We start from the raw sequence: 24983 nt of genomic DNA, 5'->3' as shown, positions 1-24983 counted from the left end.
TCGACCAGAGACTTATGCCAATTTTATCTCTTTGCTGTTTAACAGCTCATCTCGAAGTCATTTTCCTCATTTTTCCTCAAATATATTTATTCTAATGTTTCTTTAATAGCTGGTCTTTATGTTGTATTTTAATTTCTCTTTATTTTTCCTATTAGTATTATTAATTTATTTGTTCTTATTGTTCTAGTCAACAACTACTGGTCTATTGTTTTAGTCACCCTCCTCTATTTAGTAAATTCATTTCTTTATTAATATATTCATTCGTATAGCTTCAAATTCCATTTCAACAAATATAACTGTATTAAGCATATTTCCCATTATTTCTTTATTTCACTTGTCTTTTTTATACCGCATTGTAATAGATTTGTTTATTTTGTAACTGATACTATATCCCTAATTATTATATCACAGTCTATCATTATTTAATCAAAACAATTTTATATACTCTTTTAATATAATTTTCTCCTTCTGCCCCTACTTCAACTGCTTCTTCCTCATGAAAAGGAGTGGCTCCTTTTTTCTGACTTCCTTTTTGTTGTCAGTCTGTCTAAGATTGTCTGCCTGAGCACTTCCTCTTTTTTCTCCCCTCATCGGTCTTTCTACAGCTGTTCCAACAAATGCCAAAATCATGCCACATTACAAATTCCAACTAATTTTTTTCCATTTCTTACTACCACAACATCTTTATTGCCCCCTTTTACTATGTTATTAACTTTGTAAAACTCAAATTCTCTGTTTCTCAAAATTGTAGCCAATTTAACTGTTCAATTATTGCTCTACTCACATATTTTACACAATTTTCACATTTAAGCTTCTCATATATTGTTTCTCATTTCCTTTCCAAAATTTTTTCTTCTTAGTTCCAATCATTTACCACTTGTCCCATTGAGTTTTTAATTTTGTCTATGACATTTCCATATTGCTCACATTCTTAATCGAATTAATTATGCATTTTTCACACCTCCACTTCCTCGAATCTACAGTGTTTTTCACACACTCACTAATGAACTTCTGTATGTTGCATTTACTGCACATACACAATCAAAAAATATATATATATTTATCCTCCTCAAACAATCAAATTTTCACCTGCAAACTTCTTGCACTTTGCCAATTACTGAACTTTCACAATTCTAAATGACATTTAATTGAATATCATATACGCTTATATACAGCCGGCTAAATATCTGTACACTATGCTTATTTCAACTGTTAGTCACTAACGCAACAGACAAACATTTACATAAAATAAAATGCGCGCTTTTCACAATTCTCAACTTCTAATCACTTCTTATATTTACACTCGCCTTCAACAGAGTCGACTTTTCTATGTATGTTTAATCTTTTCTATGTATGTTTAATTATTATTGTTATTATTATTTTCACTGTATTTTCTACAGAGTCACAACCTCAGTGAAGCAAGTTATCCACACACAGTCACAACCTCGGCGATTAAACTGTCCCTAATTTTATTTACAATCTCACCCTATAGCTGTCTTTAACGCTTGGACCTACTAAAACGTAGGGGCTTGCACCCAGACTGTTCGGGACCACCCGTCGGCTCGTCCCTCGGACTCCCGCCCTTATAGCCCAAAATTCAGTCAATGCCGTTGCCCAGATAAAATCACAGTATTGGCAGAGACAGCAGTCACCTGAACAGCACACCCTAGGATGGTATTATATTAATTCAGTGTAGGAGCACAGACCTCGTCTGATCTTTCCTTCTACCAAACAAGCAAAAACAGTCAAAGTGTATCAAATTATTTTCTGATTTACTTAGTGAATGCCATATGACGAAAACGTAATAATACCCGAAGCTGCACAGTCACAGCTTTATCTGGTCTCCTGTGCAATACAGTCTCAGCCCATCCTGGCCTTCCTGTATCTACACTATACTACTCTATCCTAAACTATTAGTCTTCTCTACACTATTCTATACTATTCTAAACTACCCTATCTATTTCTTCATATTATTCTGACAGACCGGTTAACATTTAAAGCATATATACATTTAAACTCATCGAATTATTCAAATGCTTATACTTTTAACTACATCAATCCTACATATCACATGACATCAAACAATTTAGATTAGGCCAATTGCAGAAATTCGATGTAACAGGTTTTCTGCTTACCTTATTTTTTTGGCGCCGATGATGTCAATGCAATACGACAGATCAATAACTTCCTCTCCCCCTTTTCCACGTCGGGGTCACCAAATTGTTGGAATATCTATCTCTATTCCATGCGTGTTCAATATAAAAAGGTCTTGAGAGGTTTTTCTTCAATGTCAAAAATATTAGTAATTTATTAGATACAAATGAATAATTCGATGACAGAGCTCTGGGTTACATTACCCCAATGCAATACAAGAATTACATTCAAGAGGTTCGCAACTAACATACATTTCCTGACTTCAGCATATATACACAACCGATCTTAACAGGAGGAGTTTTGGTGTAACGTCACTTGTCAGTCATTGTTCAGTCCTCCATTGGCCGCCCCTTCGACATACTTCCTCTTTTACTACGAATTCTCTGCCCAACAACAAAGTATACATCTTTCTGTGTTCTGTGTTCAGTTTTAACACCTCTCTTCAGACAGGAAGTTTCTGCAGAGCTGAATTTAATTTTGGACCCGCATCTATCTACTTCTGCAAAAATGCTAATTAGTATGCACAGCACTCACCCACAACATTAGAAGTTCAGTTAATATATGACCCTTACATGACCAATACAAATAATTGTTTGATTAAAAGAAAAGAGACAAAAAAAAAATAAAAATGGTTCCTATTATTCAATACATTGATTGATTTGAAATTCATATGGCACTAACATGACTGTGTTTTAATTTCTGTAATAAATATGCCTGTCATGCCAGGATCTTGATGGTTTATTATAGATATGTTGTTTACATGAAATCTGTGTAACAAGTTAAACAAAAATTCTAATAAAAAATTATATTTTGAATTTAAATAGTTTTTGTCTTGCGTTTACATATATTTTACATTTGAATAGCGGAAATGACAAATTTCTGTCTTTTAAATTTGATTAATCGAGATTAATTTTCATAAAGGTGCGATTAATTAGTTAATTTTTTTAATCGATTGACAGCACTAATATATATATATATATATATATATATATATATATATATATATATATATATATATACATATATACACACACACACATTTTTACTTGTTTAAACTAATTAATTAAAATGTTTTATTAATCAATTTTTATTTTATTTTTGATTAAACAATTCTTGAGATTTCATTGGGACAACTTAATTTTTTATGATCAATTTACATAAATTTGTTAAAAGTGTTAAGTTAATTTAATTTGTGTTGCGACAACATGAAAGAATTGTGTTGACCCCTGCAGTTTCACAATGTGTGTATTTTGCACAATTATAGATATCGGTTCATAATACAGTTGAAACACATTGTCAGATTTTGCTGTATTTGGCTGAACCATTCTTGGGTGGCTCGTCAATGTATTAGATGACTCTAATACATAAAATAAGTAAGCTGACCAAAGTTCTTACGGGGAGAAGACTTTATTGAAGACAAAGAATAGTGCAGTTTCTCAGCAGTGATGTTAACTTGTCTGTCTTCAAGTAACTTAATCCAAAGTACAGTCTGTGAGAGACTACTTTATAACAAAGGATGTAACCCTTCTGAGATAACCCAACTACTTTGGTTGGGTCACAATTCTTGAGTTCATGTAGACCATTTGGTTCAGACCTTCTCAGATGCAGATACTTGTTTGCATATGAAACAAGCCACAAAATCTATCAACATATAGAGTTATTTTGCATTCTTGCAGTGCGGCAGCAACTCAGATGCACACTACAATCTGATCTGACCCCTGATCTACACTATAAAACAGTAAAATCTTCACCCCTTTTCAGTTGTTGAGTTTAAATCTTCAGGTATTCAAAGGGTTTCATTTTCAGTAACTGGATATGTGTTCAAGAGTTCACACTTGTTCCGCGAGAGAGCTCTAAGCTCATTGGATCCTCGAGCCCTGGGCTCCTTTCCGTAAACAGGGCGAGAGGGGAGTTTGAACGACTTGTTTCTGTTCTAATGACAGATATAGAGAATGCTAAAGGGAGATATAAGACTTACTAAGAGCTCGACTATGGTGCCAATTTAGAATGTTCAGTTTACCTAGGTCATGTGATTTTGGACTGTGAAAGGAACCCAGGGGAAACCCACGCGAGCATCGGGTGAATGAACAAAACTCCACACAAATGTTAACTGGTTCAGTGGGGACTTTAACGTGTGACGTTCTTGCTTTAAGGCAACAGTGCTAACCACTGTGCCACCGTGTTGCCCAATCTAGAAAGGAGGGGGAGTGGGGGGATTCCTCAAGATGAAGATAACTGAAGTAAGAAACCATAGTTATTTATATTGAATCAGGATTCATCTGATTGGTGAATCATGCGTTAGCTAATGCAGGACCAGCCGTGGACAATCATAAGCATGTGATCCTCTCGAAAGGATTTCGTCATTTCTCACATGAATGAACAGCCAAACTACATGAAAAAGCTGCCGTTTTGAATATACCCGTGTTTGTGTGGACAAGGCCTCAATGTTGAGGACTCTGCTCTCCATTGTGAAGCTTCATGTGAGCACTGAGGCTTCTTTTATGTTTAAAGGCCTTTCCACACTCACTGCATCTAAAACGCTCTCCTGAGTGAGTCTTCATATGGTTCTTAATGGAGTCTTTGTGTGTGAGACTCTTTCCACACTGATCACATGTGAACACTATGGTTCCAGTGTGAAGATTCGTGTGATTCATGAGGCTAGCTTTGGCTCTGAAGCTCTTTCCACACTGAGCACATGCAAACGGCTTCTCTCCAGTGTGAGTTCTCATGTGGTTATTGAGTGTGGTTTTATATGGGAAACGTTGACCACACTCAGTGCATCTGTAAGGTTTCTCTCCAGTGTGAGTTCTCTTATGGTTATTGAGTGTGGTTTTATGTGTGAAACTTTTACCACACTCTGTGCATCTGTAAGGTTTCTCTCCAGTGTGAATTCTCCTGTGGATACTGAATGTGGTTTTATATGGAAAACTTTGACCACATTCTGTGCATGTGTAAGGTTTCTCTCCAGTGTGAATCCTCATGTGGATGTTAAGGTTGTGTTTTTTAGCAAAACTTTTTCCACACTGTGTGCAAGTAAAAATTCTTCCTTCATTGTGAGTTCTCATGTGAACTTCAAGGTTGCTATTTTGCTTAAAACTCTTTCCACACTGTTGGCATTTGTACGGCTTCTCTCCAATGTGAATTCTCATGTGGGCCTTAAAGCCATGGATTTTAGGAAAACTCTTTCCACACTGTTCGCAGGTGTAAGGTTTCTCCCCTGTGTGAACCCTCATGTGAACATCAAGCTTTGGCTTTTGACTGAAACTTTTTCTACACTGTTTACTGCTGAAAAAAGATTTGGATTTCCGAGGTCTTCTGCGTAATGAAGTCTTTTTAGTGAGTGTGGGTTTTTCATCAGTCGTTATGTCTTGATGTTTCTCTTCCATTTCATTCCATTGAGTCTCTTCTTTCTGCACCATCAGATCTTAAAAAAAAAAAAAAGTGAACTTTAGTATGAAGGCCCAAAGCGATAAGCATGAAATGGATGTTTCACCCACAAATGAAAATGACTTTACCATTTACTCTCTGTCATGTGGTTTTAAACATTTCCTTTCTTCTGGAACACAAAGAAAGCCAGCGTTTTTTCCACAAGATCTTCTTTTGTGCTTAACAAGATCAAGAAACTTGTAAAGATTTAAAACCACATGAGGGGAAAGTAAATAGTGAGGCTATTTTTATTTCTGCGTCAACTATCCCTCTAAAGTTCCTATTATGAACCTTTTTTTACAAGATATAAAATAAGTCTGGTATTGCCAGAATGTGTCTGAGGTTTCAGCTCAAAATCAGATCATATACCTTATACAAAATAAAGAATATTTAATTTTGGGGTCAGAGGAAAACCAAGCTGTTTTTGTGCCTGTGGCTTTAAATGTAAATGATCAAATGCACTTGCTCTAGATTACTCATGTTGTGTTTCCTCATGTGCATTTTCCACTGGATTTAAACATTTGCAACTTGCTTGGAAGACCCGAGTGAGACAATTCCTGCATGTTCATGGCAAGTATGCATAACTTACGCTTATTTTTGTGAGTTTGCATTCTTGTATTTAACTTGTGTTATATAACAAATGTTTCCCAGTACTGGGTTGCAGCTGGAAGGGCATCCACTGTTTAAAATAAATGCTGGATAAGTTGGTTGTTCATTCCGCTGTGGTGACCCCTAATGAATAAAGGGACTAAGCTGAAGGAAAATTAATGAATGAACATATGCAAATGCTTAAATGTCATGTTTGCTGTAAACTGTAGTGATGAGGAGATGGCAAGATGACATACTTTGCTACTTGTTTTCATTCATTTAAAGAGCTCTATTTTGACGGTCTATGCGCAAAACGGAAAGTGCAGGGCACTAATGCATTTAGGGTGTGTCATAATTTAAATTTTCTAATATAAGGACGGGAAAATCCGCTTTGCGCCATGGCACATGGTCTGAAAGGGTTGAGTTTATTTTCTTAATGAGTTATAGGTGTGTTTTGAGAATAAACCAATCAGAGTCTCATCTCCCATTACCTTTAAGAGCCAGTTGCAACGCGCCATCAGAGCATTTGATATTTACATGACGTAAAGTAAGTTCACTTTCGCTTTTGCTCTTTTGGATAGGGAACCCTTAACGCACAGACATCAATTAGCCTATAAATAATTAATTACGTTTGTTAAGCGCAAAGATTTGTTTCAAAACTATTTCTAAATTCAGTTCTAAATTCCAGCAAACGAATAAATGAACAATAAAAATTAAGTGTGCTCAAAATACTAAGTTATTTCCAAATACACATGCTGTGCCACATATGGTCTAAAACCTGACAGGTGGACAAATCTAAGCTTGTTTTTAATAAAACAAATATAAATATGGATATAATAAATAATACAGCTAATATTAATAACATTATACAAAAGCAAATTGAATGAACTGGAAAAGCCTCCCGAGATGAAGAAAGTATGAAGGCAGTGGTTTTTAAATTCATATAGGCTAGAAATTAATATGTTTTGTAATATTTTAATCATTTATATTTATATCCTATATATATCCTTATTATATAAATCCTTAATATATTATATCTTTTTCATATGTAAAGATATATGCGTATTGCTCTACATCTTGTGTGTAGTGTGTAAGCCAGGCGCACTTTTCGCCAGACAATAGACAGACTTTGTTCTGGTCTAAAGATCAGACTATTTACAGTTTCTCAAAATAGCAACGCACCAAAACACGCCTGTTTTTTTAGACCAGAATGCCTGTGGGCACACATTTGAGCGCAAATGCATTTGCTATTTAAACACCTCAAAATGACCCTTGCGCCGAGCTGAAAGTAGCAAATAACAATTGTGTCGCACCTTGCGCCACATTGTGCCTGGTGTATGATAGGGCCCCAAGTGTTTACACTTAACAATCCTCAAGCCTGAGGCTCCCTGCCATTTGCAATGCGAAAGGGAAGTTTAAGCTCGGGTAGATCTTGAGAACTAATCTGCTCTAGTAGCTAATAAACAGAAAGTGATTGCTCTTAAGAGATAACTACTTACTAAGAGCATGTCTAAGGTGCCGATTTGGATTAGTCAAGTAACTTAAGTTGCATGTTTTTGGACAGTGGAAGGAAACCAGGGAACCTGGAAGAAACCCACGTGAGCACCAGGAGAATGTGTAAACTCTGCACAGAAACGTCAGCTGGCTTGGTAAGGACTAGTAACCTTCTTGCTATGAGGCAACAGTGCTAACCTCAGGGCTTTTGTGCCACCGATCTAGGAAAGGAGAAGAAGTAGGGGTGGAAGGTGGGATTCTTTGAAACGAAGATGGCTGTGATATGGAACTCAGGGTATTTATAGTGGTTTAGGAATCGTCTGATTGGTGAATCCTAAATTAAATAGTGCGAGACCAGCCGCAAGCAATCCTAAGCATGTGATTCTCTCAAAATAAGTTTATAAACAAACTTCACTTGTACTTGTCTTTGTTTTCTTGGCTTTGTGCATGTTCTGATGCTTAGATGAAGACCTACGTTATGACATTTTATATACCCGACAAGATGCAGAAATGCCATCTAAAAAGGTTACCTGCTATTTGTCCAATCAGGGACAGTGACAACGGAAATATACAAATAATAATGTTAACCCGGGGATTTGCGAATGTGAAACGTCTGGTAATTAACAACCAGGTATAGCATGAGCAGTGTGGATGGTAACTACAGACAACCCAGGAATGTTTAACTAGGGTTAGAATGACCCAGGATTAACAGTTTCAAGTATGAAAATGCCTAAGAAAACTCAGCATCAGCTCTCAGGATAACAGGAGTACAACAACAAACAGCGACATACAAAAATTGTCATTCGTAGCAGTGACCTGGGGTCCGTTCTTCGTGCCTCGTTTAAAAGATCTAAGATGATTTGGCAGATCCTGGATCTTTTAATCTTGATAACTGATCTCTGGCTAATTTGGTTCTTCAAACAAGTTCAAGAATCAGATTAAAATGTCTGGATGAACTGATCTGAGATCTTTGTGTGTTGTGAAGGACAGATCTATCGATCCTCTAAATCATGATCAGCAATGTAACGATTGGCTGACAGCACAGCAGTGTAATGACATCATCTGATTAATATTCAATTATTCATGTCAACTAAATTACATAACATTAGCAGTAAACAGTTTGTTAAATATGACACGCAATAACCTTCCACATTTGTTGTGAGCTGCAGGCTTTACTTTTTCATGCGTCAAGAGTATTCATCATGTATTTCAATGCATATCAATGTATTGAGGTCTACATTTAGAGAATATTTGCTTAATTATAGTAGTCTAGGTCTACTCATTTTTTTTTTTTTTAATCTGCCTAAGGAATAACTGTATAAATTAATTTCGCATCAAAAAGCATTTTCATATCAGTAAAGGTGTCAATGTGCTGGAGATACTGTTGTCCTGAAAAATTGATAACATAAAATAAAAACCCTTGCATATACCGTAGGGACAGTACAGCAGAAAATATTGGCAGTTTTAAAACCTTGACTTTTCCAAACTGCGGTATACCTTGAAAACGCAATTTTTTACTACCGCGGTGGTAAGTCATCAACAACCGCCGGTGTGGCGGTTGTGGTGTTTATTTAATTTATTTAGGGGTGTGGGGCTTAAATTCATTTTAGCACAGACGCAACTGCCTTTCATTTTCACATTCGTTTTTCAGTTAGGGATTAGGTCTATTAGAGTAACCTAATAAAATGTTTTGTTGGACACTGCACAGTAGTCTACACTACTATTATTATTATTATTATTTATTATAGTCATTATATATATATTAAATATATATACATTATATTTAAAACTAATAAGCTATACAATTAATAAAACAAAACCCTTTTTAAAGTTTGCTTTCATTTTGACATTGCTAAAAGTTGTAATAAGAAACATCCCCTTATGCAGCAGCAGTCTTAAGTTAGGACACTTAAAAATGCCTTTTTGGGTATAAAGATGATCAGCCAGCCAAGTCAAGTTTACAGTGTCATAAATTAATGATTTATGATCATTAATATTCACTAATATTAATTGCATAATATTTACTCTTCTCTCTCTAGACTTTGTTTTAGGGCTTGTTCTTTTCTGCACAATATAGGTTTATTGCAAGTACGAATCAGATTATGAAGAATGATTAAGAGCTTGCATTTTTTATTGCATCCTTTTCGCAAGTTATTTTATTTAGCAGATCTCTACACTGCGGAGCGGGGCATTCTTAACTACTAATTATGTTGCTCCATTTCTCGTCAATGTCTTTCATGTATCTGGCCATTTTTTGGAAATGCCGCTACCATACCTGGCTGACTAGCTGGGCTTTTTGCGTTTAAAAAAAAGGAGTTGATTATAGCCTACGTGGCTTTTTTTCTCTCGCCGCCATCAATCGCCACTGGTTTGCATGGTTCGGGACCTGTGGAGCTGCACATTGATGTATTTGCTCTTCAGTGTTTGGACTCTCCGCGGTGAATATTAAAACACTTTTTAACATTCAAAAAAACTACAAAAAGCTTAATTCAAATTAATTGGTTCACATTTCTCGGTCGGTAAAAATCCAGAATGTTCCCAGATGTAAGACTGGGTTTTCCAACAAGAATCAGGGTTGAACTTGAACTTGCTGTATCGCGTCTAATATTATATTCTAACAGAAATTTAATACTTAACATAAAGGTAACATAACGGCAATTTATGTTTAAAGGTGCGTGATGTCACGTGCTACCACCGGGGGCAATGGACAACCGCTGTGGCAACTGACCACCGCGGTGACGCTGTGGTCACGGTGACCATCACAGCCCTAACAATGCCTAAGCAAAATAACACTGTTTTTAGGATTTAAAAATACATTCTCTAAAAAAAGTCTCAAGCAAAAAGATTTCAATGGCGCCACCTGCTGGTACGTGAAGAACATGTTTAATACTGACGAACTTTACACTCAAATCAGGGCCAGATTAAGAACACATTAGCCCCATCTCCACTATCGGGCCAGTGCAAGCCAGGGCTTTTATCAGGCCGGGCCAATCGTCCGTCAGGTTGAGTAATGAGGCCAAAGTCATGTCGCGTTTCCACTGTCGGGCAAGTAGCTTGCAGCGCGTCATGCAAACATCGCCCCCAGAACGTCCCCCGAATCAAACGTCACACAACCCGCCCACTTTAGCGGGAATCAGGCAGATAAAACACACCAAGGAATCATCACGAAACGAAACCATTAAAATGAAGACAAATGACACGTTTCTGTACAGCAGTACATTATATGTCTATACGCATAGACTTGTGAATTTCCATTTATTACATTTGTTTACTCACCGACCGACTGTTGGCATTGAACATCGAGTGCTTTGCCACTAACGAAGTGACCCAACATAGAGAGCGCACACATCCATAATATAAAGCCACAGAAATTCTCCGTTATAACTCGGTATGAAATGTATTTTATAACATCCTTGGTTTGATAAACGACGTGTTAAGTGTTTCAGCACATAAGAGCAAGTAGCCTAATAAAATACAGCCATATTTGTTGCGCTCTGCAGCAATTCACTAAAGCTCTTCATTTAAAGTTTCATTTATAAATTTGACCACGTTATATAAAAACATAAACAGTTGTTTGAGGATATAGAACACATTTTGTGCTTGGACTTTCCCCGATGAGTTTAAACTGGCGCAGCACAGGACTGAGTGACAAAAAAAAAGTAGTCTAGATTCTGCTTTCACTCAACCAAAAATGCCCTGTTTGCATGGTGTGATTAATATCATTGTATCCAAATACTTTATAAATAATATTTCAAACCTTCTACGATATTTATTGTTTTTAGAAAATATCTAAAATCTTTTTTTTTTCAGACAGGTCTTTGTAAAATGAAAGTTATATGAGGCCTTAAAACGGTTTGATTTATGTATTGTATATAGGCTACCTACATTGTTATAGCTAGCTTTTGTTTATTTTATATTGGTTTATTTATTTAATGCGATTTTATTATATCCGATATTTGTAATTCTTTAAATTATATTTCAATATAGCTTAGGCTATTTTATCAAGAAATGACACTATATTGTTTAAAGTCTACGAAAGTGGGCACGTAATTCATAAAGTTTTATGTCTTTCTGTTGTATTTATATTGTGTATCATCTCCAAAATAAAAAGAAAAAAAAAGAAAAAAGCTGCCTGCGGCATCAACAGAGCTGTGAAGGGAGTGCTCTTTTTCTCGGTCTCACACGCACATACAGGCATTTAAACGTGCACAAACACACCTTTAAAACTTGACAAACTCTCGGAAACCTTTACTGTCTGCTGTGTCTTTAATATGGTGTAAAGATTATTATGCTTTATTGAAACATCAAGGAAGACGCAGCAAAGAATGTCATTATAAAATAAAACTACTTTATTATTTTATGCAGCAGCCTTACATTTAAAAGGGAAACATTAGAGTGATCATACGCAAAAAGACCCCAGACTATAAGGCTAGATGTTTTCTTTCCCTTATTTCTTTATTTGTTTGGCACATGTACTCATGTGCGATCAGAAAACTGCCCGACTCTCCTTTCACACTGCTCTGAAGCCCCAGCTGGCCCTCCTTGGCCCAAGGTATTTGGCGGGCTGAAAAAGGCCGGCTGCTGGCCCCAAGAAAGCCCCGATTTGGCCCGATAAGGCCTTGGAAGTGACTGTGGAAACGCGACTGACCTTGGCTCACCCTGGCTCGCTCGCTTTAGGCGCGATATAGGAAACGCGGCTATTGGGCCCAGGGGCTATAGCAAATCCTATATATATATATATATATATATATATATATATATATATATATATATACATACATATATGAATACAGTTGAAATCTGAATTATTAGACCCCCTGAATTATTAGCCCCCTGTTTATTTTTTCCCTAATTTCTGTTTAACGGAGAGCAGATATTTTTTAACACATTTCTGATCATAAAAGTTTTAATAACTTATCTCTAATAACGGGTTTCTTTTATCTTTGCCATAATGACAATCAATAATATTTTACTAGATATTTTTCAAGACACTACTATACAGCTTAAAGTGACATTTAAAGGCTTAACTAGGTTAGTTAGGTTAACTAGGCAGGATAGGGTAATTAGGCAAGTTATTGTATAATTATGGTTTGTTCTGACAGGAAACAAACCAGGAAAAATATAGCTTAAAGGGGCTAATAATTTTGACCTTAAAATGATGTTTAAAAATTTTAAACTGCATTTATTCTAGACGAAATAAAACAAATAAGACTTTCTTTAGAAGAAAAAATTTTATCAGGCATACTGTGAAAATGTCCTTGCTCTGTTTCAGTTTTTTACAATTGCTATGACACTTTTATCAATACATTTAACAAGTTTCCTAAACTCTAAATACGGTAAGCACAACATCCGTCTTTGTGGGCTATACAATTAAAACATTTCTTGTTGCTTCTTTTACACACACGCACAACCACGACCAAAACAATGTAACATTACTGTCAAATTTACAAATGCTTTAACACAGTATGTCAGAACAGATAACATCATGTTCTAACAGAACTTATATAGGATAAAGCCAAAGTGAACAGCTGTTCTAATTGTGAATTGAAACACAAATATATTCCCTATATTTTATTTGATTGCCAATGAGAAACAGTTTATTGCGGTTATATTTATATATGTATATATAATTCAAGTACCACATGAAATTATCTGTTGACAAGGCAGGGGATGTCGCTGTGGGAGAAACATAATAGGCCAAAGGGCAACAGTTACCATGCCGGGCCATAGAAGATATCAAGTGTAATGTGGATGAGAACATGTGGCAGATTATTTTACTAGATATTTTTCAAGACACTTCTATACAGCCTAAAGTGACATTTAAAGGCTTAACTAGGTTAATTAGGCAGAATAGAAGATTACTGTTTTTTTTTAAATTATAATTGCGGTGCTTTTTCTGTTTGTATATCTTGCAGTGAAATCCTTTTTGCAAATAAAGTCTGTACTGCAGCAATTATGTGTCTGTATTTTTTTTTACATAAACTGTACATTTTAAAAAGCATTTTTTTTCTTTATTTTTGTATAGAATTTTTGCAGTTAAAGAAAGAAAATGCCTGCATTCACTAAACCCAACAAAACAAAACTGCAGAGAGGCTTCAATTATAAGGGCAGACCTGACACATAAACTAATGCAGTTTCTGTAATTTTAGCTGATGATAGTGTTTATATTGTCAGTGTGTTCTGATTGACTGAATGTTTCTGTTGGAAGAGAACATGCGTTTGTGTTTTGAAACACGTTTGAAGTGTTTTGTTAGACATGGTGTAGTGTGTTCGTTTATTATTGTATTTTGAACATTAGTTTGGAGGTTTAGTTTACAATGTGTGATTTTGAGCATGAAATTAACTGTTTTGCCAATTGTGTGTTATAGGTGTGTTGCTGCGTTAAGAGTTTAGCAAACTTGTTAAATGTATTGAAAAAACTGCCGTAGCCATTGTAAAAAAAAAAAAAAAAACTGTAAACATCATTGGGGAGATACTTAAAAAATAAATTATTCAAATATATATATATATATATATATATATATATATATATATATATATATATATATATATATATGGTGATCAATACTGATAAACTTGGTTGCACATCATCAGCATGCTGTAATCCATTTCTTAAGCAGCAAAAGTCATTTTTAGACTAGTTTGTTGGCCAATTGTAGTCAGTGCAATGCTAAACGTTATTGTTCCACTATAATTTGCAATAACCTTAAGAAGGCAGAGAAAATGGGAGACTAATAATACATAAAATAATGACAAAAAACATGAAAACAAGTAACAAGAAAGAAACTCATTCTGTCTTTCAATGAGTGCTTATGTGCATTTAGGAGAACTAGGCAGCACACTCAGGGCTGCAAGATGGATTTAATTTAGTATTCTTATTATTAAAATATATCTGAATGAGGATCAAATGACTGAGTTGGTCTTTGAGAATGAAAACCAACCTGTTTGTTCCTGCAGATTTTCCTGTTTGACTGTGAATGTTTCTTCAATCTTCACATCTTCACTCTCCTCTTTAATAAACGCCATCTTTATAACAGTGTGGAGATCAGTCGCTTCAGCAGGAGATTTTCTCTGTGTTTGGACACTTTATCCTGTTTAAAATGAACAAAACAATGAACAGAAACAAAATAACTTCTCACTTGGTTCAACAGTTTCCTAATATGACAGTTAAAAAAGAGAAATCAGATAAGTCCGAGCAAGAAACAATAGCCACAAATGACCTGATAAAAACTAGTACTCCATTCTTATATATAGTGATGTATACTTAGAATGCAATAACATTATGCTATTTAATAAATTAAACCTTTATTAGAACACTTAGTACACATATCTCTGTAACTTTTTTCAAATGTTATTCAGGTTTGTTCTTAATTGTTTTGTTTGTTTTATTTACTTTGTCTGCTTAGAGCAACGTGTAGCACTTTTTTTGCACAAGACAAATTTCCTCTCTGGGACAAAAAGTTTATCCTATCTTTATTCAAACAATAGACCTTACTGTGAGTATAGGGTTATGTGTTGTATAAAGGGTTAAATAATATTGTAAACAGCACGCACATAAGTTAGCACTGAAACTTTAATCAATCGGTTTAAAAGTGTAAACGCTTTTAAACAAACCTTTCTCCAGTTGAATCACAGCGCGGGACCGGCACAGACTTATGACGTCACACGCCACGCCAAAATAAAAGTCTTTTTTTTTTAAAGGTTTTTTAAAGGGAGGACCTCCTTATTTTTAAGAAAGAATAGAGTGTCATCTGCAAACTGACTTAAAGTAAAAGTCCTATCAACTATATAAATACTTATAGTGTACTCTAAAACTTTTTTATATAATGACATATGTTCAACAGCTATATTTAAAAGTAAAGGTGAGATGGGATATCCTTGATGGATTCCTCTTTTGATGTATATTCTAGGAGATGATCCTGAATTCAGGCATTTACTACTGAATATATCAGTATAGAACATGAAAATTACCATACAAAAGCGGGAAAACAAGTGGAGGACGAGTAAATGTCAACTTTAATTTTGGGGTGAACTGCCACTTTAAAAGACATTTACCATTAATTATTCTGAGTTATTCACATACATGTATTCTCATGTGGGCACACGTCTGTTTAAAATGTATACATTTTTAACTGCTTTGTAAATTTTTCTAATTCATAGTTGTTATTTTTTTCTGTTAGACAACTGGTGAGGAAGATGCAGTAATAGGAATAAATGTTGGACTATTGATAGTCACAGATGAGAACACATCGACTCTTCTGCCAAAGGAAGTAATGGATGTGGCTGTGTTGGAGGAAGAAGTTGTTCTTGATGGTTTGGGTTTACGCCCTGAATATCGCTTATCCCAAGGAGGTCAAATATACATTTGAAATCCTTCAAAAAGTGATTTTGAATCCTTCAAAAAGTGAAAAATTGGTGGCGAAGCATGCTCTGCAAAAGTTTACTAGCTGAAAAACAAACTCTATAGTGTTTAGAGGATTATCTCTCTCATGCTCAGACTTACTGATATTATGACAGGTTGTTCATTCAACTTTAAGGACTACAGTGCAAATCTCAATCAAATTTAACTTGTTGCTTGCTTTTAATGAAAAGGAGAAAATCTGGTCAATAACCAACTTCAATGTAAGTGATTTTTTCTTCGTCTCGCATTACACTTCATATACACTTTCTCATAAGTTGCATAACCAAAAAGTTTGGATTAAGTCACCATTTTAGCAGACTGGGTTCATATACAATGTGTATAACAGTGTCTGTTTGAATGTTTGTTACAGAACAGTTGTAAACACTTTTCATTATAAAACGTTATGAATTGGAAGCCTTTAAAAAGGTTGAATAGATGAAGAAACATTACGAAGGGTTGCTTTTAATGCCGTCTGAGTAATGCATTTGTGTTTGTAGAGACTTCTAGCTTTAGCTTGTGCTAAAACACAATTTTAGCAAGTAGAGTCTTTATAGAATGTCTGTTTGAACGTATGTGTGACGAGGGTATAGAGAAGAGTTAGAAATATCTTTGAATAAAAATAACCGACTACGCCAGCCTGGCAGTTACCCAGGGAAATAACTATTAGGAAAAAAGGACACAGGTTCGTTTCCCCTCAAAAAGGCACAGATACGTGGGTAATTGCAAAAGTACAAAGATATTTATTTAGGATAAAACTGTAAAATATTACTCGTCTTAAAAGCACAGCAGAAACTCCCACTTCATATTAAATAAAACAATCAAAACACAGGATTGGAGGTTCCCACTGACTAAATACAAGTAGACTGACTTTATACCAGCACACGCACACACCACAGTGCACTCAAATCACGCTATCAAGCACTCAATGTCCCACAGCACAATAACGAAGCACAACCACCAATTGGAAAAATACCCGTCATCCACTGGGAGAAACCTCAGTTCCTGAAATAAATCAAAATGAAAATAACCCAAAAAACACATCAATAAGTGGGTTAATCAGGTTAACACACCTACTTCATATGATTTGGTTGGGAGACAGCTACAGCTTTGATTACAATATTTGACCTACACTAAATCCAGACTTCAATTGACACTTAATCAAAATAATGATAATAATAAACACACACAAAAAATAACATCTTAATAACAAAACAAAGTCAATGCTCTGCATAAATTGAAGACAAAACAAAAGCAGAGCACTACTAATGTTAACACAAATCAATACATCCAAAACAAATAAACAAACGAAAGAATGAAGTGGAGCACAAAGCGGCACACTAGGAATTAACACAGGCAGTCCCCTTTAAACAGCTGCGTTGGTGGCGTCCCATCGATAGTCAACAATGCCGGCGTTAGCATTAGCAGCGTGGTATAGGGAGCAGTGGCAAACGACCTCCGGTAAAGGGTAAAAGCAGAGATTTGTCTTATCTTTAACTGCTTACGATCAATCTGCACCAATCAGCAAGAGACAACATTAGTTTGTTTTAAATGCTGAAGTCAAGTTTCCCTCGCCGGCTGGTCTTGGGGAAACACGGTGCTCCTGATTGGGTGGTGGTTCGCTTCTATGACGTCTTTAGGATTCACATGCTCATGAATGGCTGTTGTCCTGGGTTACCGAGGTGATGGACTGCTGAGAGTCGGTTTGCGGAAGTTCGTGCAGTTTGGTTTCTCTTTGTGTCTATGAAATTGTACCCTATTACTAACGCATGACCGTGAGTCATTCAAAAGTCTCATGAGGCGGTTCCCACTGAAAATCCTGTAAAGCCCCTTTTGTTTGGTTTAAGCCATTTATTAATTTCACTGGAGGGTACCAGAACATCTGCAGAGAAGTATGGGTCAGAAGAACCCAAAATCAATTGGTGCTTTGTTGTTGTGGTGGTTTAAGCCCTCAAGCTGGTTCAATGACTACAGACAATTTGGCAACCAGTTTCCGAGTCTGATTCGAACTGGTTTTGAGATCTGCAACATCCTTTGCATTGAGTTTCAACAATGGCAACTGCTCATTGGAAGACAGTGCCATTGGGATAGACCAAACCAGATCACTTAAAAACCTACAGCAACAGTAAAACTTTGCTTTTTGCATTAGCTCACTTATGCTCGCTGCTGCTCTCTGTCCCCTCTCACCTTGCTATTGGACACTGCACCTCCTCACAATCTGGTGGCAAAGAACTTTCCACGCAACGTCCAAAAGTTTAGGAACCGTCGAAACCGCAAAAAAACTTCTGCAAACTGACCCTCAGCAGAGTCTGTCACCCCAGTAACCAACCGAGACGGCGAGTGAATCCCAAGGACGTCACTGAAGTGGAGTCACCAACCAATTAGGAACGCCGTGTTTTGTTAAGGCCTGTCAGCGAGGAAACTCAAACAAATGTTGTCTCTTGCTGAACTGGTGCAAATTGATCTTTAGCAGTTATAGGTGAGCCAAATCTCTGCTTTTAGGATTTCTCATGTGTGATTCTATGATATAGTAATAAGAGTTCAAATTAATTTGGGACGGTTGTTAACCTTTTTGCACAAGCACCAGAATTGAGAACCACACGAGCAATGGAGAATGTGAGATTTAAAGATGGATCAGTGCAGCGGCAGCAGTAATGCAGTTGATGTGATTGTCTGTTGTGGTGAAGGAGCTAAGACGAATGGCAATGTTCTCAATCTACTGCTTAGTCTAGGTTCCGTCTCACACTATAGTCATGACTTAAAGGACAAGCTCTCGAATACAACTGGACACATTTTACAAAGTGTTATGACCCGCTTGTTTGAGTCACAACATAAAAGAGAGATGAACCAACAAAATAGCCTGAATGCAAATTATTTATTATAAAATGTAACTCACAGAACAATCAATCAAAGAAACCAACAAATTACTAGGGATACTAATGAAGATAAAGAACCTAGGATATAATCACATCAACACTTTAACTACATGATATAAATAATGCAAAACAAAAACATAAGGTTAGAGAGTCAATAAGATGGCAGGTCTTAACATGAGGACTCGTGAGTAACCTCAGCATCCTGGGGTAGCTAGCACAACAACTTTTATATACCCATTATAGAGTAATGCAGGCATACAATCAGGATTTACAACATACTCCAACCTGGAGTCATGGGATCATCACACTGTAAAACTTAATATTCATCAAGTTTGTATTCTACTCAAAAAAAGTAAATGCAGTAAGCCAGAAAAAATCTTAAATCTAAAAGTAAAGAAACTTAACTAATAAAAGATTCAACACAGGACAATTGAATGGGCTTTCTAAACTTGAGGCCCTGATATACTGCAAACTGACCGTCCTGGAGCTCCACCTTCATTGATGTGCGGTGTCTTTCCAGTGATGTTTCTCATTCAGGGAGTCAGACAGAGAACATCATCCAAAACAACACCAGCTACATGAATACACTGGAGAGTGGAGTACAGATGTATCCGCACCTGTACAATCACTTGCAAAGAGAGATTTTAAGCCACAGAGGTGCTGTTTGCCAGATGTTTATGAAACTGTTCTTCTCTCAGCTGCTGTCAATGTGTTTACAGTAAACACGAGGAGCGAAACACATTTACAACCCCACCTACTGCAGTGTAGGAGTGTTGGAAAACAGTTTATCGACACTCAGCCTTTTCAAACATTATTCAGACATGAAACATCCTGTGCACATGAGAAAATGTTTTGCTGCATTCATGTCATGTGTGCAACTTTTTGTCCAATTCTGTAAACACTGATCAGAACTGTATGGTTTCTCTCCAGTGTGAATTCTCTTTTGTGTTTTCAGATGTGTTACTGATTAAACCTCTTGTCACAGTGTGAACACTTGTACGGTCTCTCCAGTGTGAAACGTCTGGTGCCGTTTCAATTTTGGAGCTGTAATAAAAGTCTTCTCACACTCAAGCACGAATACTCTTTCACACCAGTGTGGATTTTCATGTGTTCATTAAGGTTTGCTGATCGGTTGAAACTCTTCCCACACTGAGTGCATGTGAATGGTTTATCTTCAGTGTGGGTCTTCATGTGTTTATCAAGGTCCGAAGAGTTGCTGAAACTCATCCCACATCGAAGCAGGGTCACACTAGAGTTTGAGCATGCGAAATTCTGTTGTACGGTGTTGCGAAAAGAAGTGGGAACAAACAAGATGATTAGACATTTAAAAAAGTGAGCGATTGGTACATTTTTTAAATTTCTGTCCAGAGAGGTCATGTTTTGATCTTTAATTGGTCTCACACAGTCAAGTGATGTAATTTTGCAGGTCAGAGTTCACCAAGCCTGAACTTTGAAACGCAGTGAACTGCAACACTTAATGCACAAATGTCTCCGGTCTGCACTGTAAAAAATTGCTGTTAGAAAACGGTCAGATTCTACGGTAAAATAATGTTTTTTCACTAAAACAGTAATATTCTGTTAAAAACAGTGCTTTCTGGGTAACATTTTTGTTTTCGAGAAAGTAACCAACTGCAGAAAACTGTGAGCTAACAGAGTTCAGATTCGATGTTTTGAAGTCTGTGTTTGAAATCACACTTTGTGTCCTTGTTCACTATTTCATACACTAGTTAACTAAAATAGTTCACCTGACAGTTTTAATGAACACTAATGAGTGAATTCAGACACTGATGAACACCTGCTGTTAATAATTACAATTACTGAAGAAAATAAACAAGAAACACAAACAGTGACTTGAGTTACAACATTAAATAAAATCAAATAAAATAAAACAGCTTCAGTCTCAGCAGAGGATCATTAAACAACTCCACAAACAACAGCAGACACACTTATTACTGACTGATTTGACTTCCATACTATTCTCATTGAGATCCAACAGAAATTAAGGTGTTTTTTGTGTCACCGTAATGGAGTGAGGGGCTGGTTTAGTTGGGCTCTTCACCTTTGAACTTATTAATTCAGACTCTCCAATTACTATAATAAAGAGTTAACAAAATACTTGTATTATAGTAATCAAGTTGGAAAGTCAATAAATAGAGAAATCTATTTGTCTGAAATTAGTTCTGATAAATGTTATGTTATAAATCTGGAAGAAGTGCCTCATGCAATAGATTTTATGCTTAGTTGCAGGTATTAATTTAATTAATGAGAAGTGGAAACAGAAAAGATACCCACGTAATTACTTAACAGTGAAGAAATAACATACAAAAACAGTTCAGTTATGACAAATACACACTCAGACCTCATGAATCTGAACTTGTATCTCAACAATGGTAACATCTCAAATGTTTCATGCTGCAATGCATGCTGGGAGTGGCACGGTACAAATATCCCAGCATGCATTGCGGTATAAATAAATGTTGTATAATGGTCTCACAGTTTTCTTTATTTGTGTTTGATTCTGCTGTTGTTTATGTTTAGACTTTCAGTTGCCTGTTTGTGAGTTAAACTGTTAATTTTGTTAGTTGTCACCATTATTGAGGTTCATGTGCTGATTATTGATGTCTCTTTGAGTGAGATTTACACCATAGAGCAGTGTTATTGTCCAAGATATTCTTAAAAACTTCCAGAAATCATTGCCATATATAGACATATAATGTAAAACAATAGATTTAACATTGAATAGGAGCAGTAAATTTAATTATACTAAATGAGAACAGACTCTGCCATTTAATAGCAACATGAACATCACCAGATCTTATTTAGGTTTTTGGCTGGTTTGCCACAACAAAGGAGCTTTTTAAATAAAGTTCTTAACAATTGCAGCAGCCAAGATATATAAATGTTAAAAATGACAGGGCTAAGAGCCCAACTAAAGCAAACTCTGTTCTCCATGATGGTGACGTAAAACTTTAACTTTTTCTCAAGAAGAACTTTAGTAAATGTTATACAAAAATACATGTATTAAGTAATAAGTGTAGCTGGTGATGATGTTTGTAGAGTTGTTTAATCATCCGCTGATCATTTAAGTGATTTAATCATTTGTTGTTCTTCAGGTTATTTCATTATAAAGCTGTGACTAAAGTTTTGTATGTTTTGTTCTTGTTTTTTCCCTTCGGTATTTCTTCATTTGTTCATTGTTAATCCTCAATTATCATTTAATTAGTCAGTTAATTAATTAATTTACTTCAGCTTTGCTACATGTTTCTTGAACACTCAGTAGTGTGGACACTTCAATAAAAACTGAAGTATATGCTCTGGGGTTTAAAGGGTTAAAGGTGTGAGAGGTAAAAACACAGTGTAAAAATGTATTTTAACAGTAATATACTGTTAATTTACACTACGGAAATAGACTGTAAAAATAACAGTACATTGCTGGCAACTGCAGCTGCCAGTATTTTACTGTTTTTTAACGGGACAATTTTTAACAGTGTGACACATTCGCGTGCATATGAAAGGAAGTCAATGGGGAGAAAAGTCCAGTGTGACCACGGCTCATGTGCAAGTGAATGGTTTCTCTCTGGTGTGAATCCTCATGTGTCGATTAAGGTGTGACGAGCGGGTAAAACTCTTCTCACACTGAGTGCATGTGAATGGTTTCTCTCCAGTGTGGATTCTCATGTGTTCCTTAATACACGATGATTGGCTGAAACTCTTCCAACACTGAGTGCATGTGAATGGTTTCTCTCCAGTGTGGATTTTCATGTGTTCCTTAAGAGATGATGATTGGCTGAAACTCTTCCCACACTGAATGCATGTGAATGGTTTCTCTCCAGTGTGGATCCTCATGTGTCGATTAAGGGATGATGATATGCTAAAAATCTTCCCACACTGAATGCATGTGAATGGTTTCTCTCCAGTGTGGGTCCTCATGTGTTCATTAAGGTGTTCTGATCGGTTGAAACTCTTCCCACACTGAGTGCATGTGAATGGTTTCTCTCCAGTGTGGGTCCTTATGTGTTCATTAAGGTGTGATGAGGAACTGAAACTCTTCCCACACTGAGTGCACGTGAATGGTTTCTCTCCAGTGTGGATCCTCATGTGAATCTTAAGAATGTCTTTTCTTCCAAAACTCTTCCCACACTGAGTGCAGGTGAAACGATTTCTGACTCTCCTTTTAAAAATATCATCAGTCTGTAAATGAGTTTTTTCCTCAATTTTGACATGATGTTTCTCCTCTTTACTCCCCTGATTCTCTTCAATTATGTCTGAAATAAATAAAACATTAGTTTTCATTAAGTCTTAAAAACTCATCAAAAGCTGAAAAGTGAAAAGACACTGGAAACATTGGCTACACACACTGTAACTTTGATGCACATTAAATGTCAAAAAAATCAGATCATATTATGTTTGGTCCATTAACGTGTACACATTTAAGCAGATTCAAATCATCTTTATTTATCTAGTGCTTTTACAATGTAAATTGTGTCAAAGCCGCTTAACATAGAAGTTATAGTAAATTGAAACAGTGTCAGTTGAGTTTTCCAAGTTTCTCATAAAAGTCATTTTGGTCATATTAATAAGACACACATTTGAAAGCTGTAAATGGCCATTTTTATTCGTATTCAAAATTACATGTTTTTCTAAAATTTGTAAAGCAGACAGGGAATACTTGTTCATTCTGTGCCTGACTGGTAAATGCATCAGAAAAAAAGTTCTGAGGTAACAGCCGAACAAACAGCTGAATATTTACCTCTCAGACATGAGACATACCTGTACAGCATCTGCATAAAGGTGATGATACGGGCAGCTGAGTTCTGGACCAACTGAAGCTTACGGAGAGATTTATGAGTGAGACCAAAGAGAAGAGAGAGTTGCAGTTATCTAAACGAGATGTGACAAGGCTATGAACGAGAACAGCAGTGGCATGAGGGGTAAGAGAAGGGCGGAGTCGGTTGATGTTGCGTAGGTGGAAGTAAGCAGACCGGGTGATGTTATTGATGTGAGAATCAAAAGATAGGGTGCTGTCAAGGATGACACCCAGACTCTTAACTTGTTTAGAGGGATAGATGGAACAATCTTCAATTGAAAGAGAAAAGCTGTCCGTTTTTGAGAGTGTTGGTTTGGTACCAAGAAGCAAAACCTCAGTTTTTGAACTATTTAGTTTGAGGAAGTTAAGAGAGAGCCAGGACTTGATTTTTTGCTAAGCAGACTGTAAGGGATGTAGGTGGAAAACAAGAAGAGGGTTTGCCAGAGAGATAGAGCTGGGTGTCATCCTCATAGCAGTGAAAATGTATGTTATATTTACAGAGAATATTACCAAATGGAAGGAGATAGATGATAAAAAGTAGGGGCCCCAGGACTGAGCCCTGGGGAACACCCGAAGATACTGTAAAATGCTGAGAAGTGAATGATTTGAGTTTAATGAGCTGTGGCCACAGAGATAAGATTTAAACCCGTCAAGTGGGGTATTGATGATGCCTAAAGTGGATAGTCTATTGATGAGGGTGCTGTGACAAATAGTGTCAAAGGCCGCACTCAGGTCGAGGAGAATGAGAATAGATATTAGTCCAGAATCAGCTGCCATAAAAAGGTCATTGGTGATTTTAATCAGGAAACCAGACTGGAACTGTTCATACAGGTTATTCTGAGATAAGGATTTTAGAAATAAATGGTAGATTAGAAATAGGTCGTAAATTATTAAAATTAGATGGGCCTGAACCCGGTTTTTTGAGTGTTGGAGTAATTGCTGCAGTTTTAAAGGAAGCAGGAACAGTTCCAGTAGAAAGAGAAGAGTGAATAATGGCTAAAATGAGAGGGATGAGGGAAGGGAGACAGGCTATAACCAGAACAGTGGGGAGAGGATCTAAATGAGAGGAAGATGACTAAAGGCTCATACACACCGGGACGTTTTTAGTTTGCGTTTATTGTCAGCGTTTTACGAGACGTTTTTTAGTGTTCAAACCCAAGCGCTTTTTACTGGCGTCAAGCAGACGAGTATGCTAAATCACTCTTTTGACGTTAGATGGCGCTACACAACTATAAGCTTC

General features: G+C 36.2%; 1 protein-coding gene across 4 annotated transcripts in view; it reads right to left on the bottom strand.

Annotated features, from left to right (window-relative positions):
- Positions 1-3545: 3545 nt before the first annotated feature.
- Positions 3546-24983, bottom strand: part of LOC137491074 (uncharacterized) — a 31667-nt gene continuing 10229 nt past the window's right edge. For 2 of the 4 annotated variants that reach the window (XM_088650620.1, XM_088650619.1), the window contains exons 3-4: positions 14604-14753; positions 3546-5578 (exon numbers count right to left, since the gene is read on the bottom strand). In XM_088650620.1, coding sequence (XP_088506746.1) covers positions 4596-5578; positions 14604-14688 — 1068 coding nt within the window. In that variant the 5' untranslated portion in view covers positions 14689-14753 and the 3' untranslated portion in view covers positions 3546-4595. Of the gene's footprint in view, positions 5579-14603; positions 14754-15276; positions 23202-24983 lie in introns of all 4 variants that reach the window. The other 2 variants (XM_087250559.2, XM_088650621.1) reach the window with 2 other exon arrangements.

The sequence above is a fragment of the Danio rerio genome, chromosome 4 (genome assembly GCF_052040795.2).
Source record: "Danio rerio strain M-AB ecotype USA chromosome 4, GRCz13ab, whole genome shotgun sequence".
Lineage (NCBI taxonomy): Eukaryota > Metazoa > Chordata > Actinopteri > Cypriniformes > Danionidae > Danio > Danio rerio.
The sequence above is the reverse complement of the archived record's forward strand: the minus strand, read 5'-3'. Positions and strand labels throughout refer to the sequence as shown.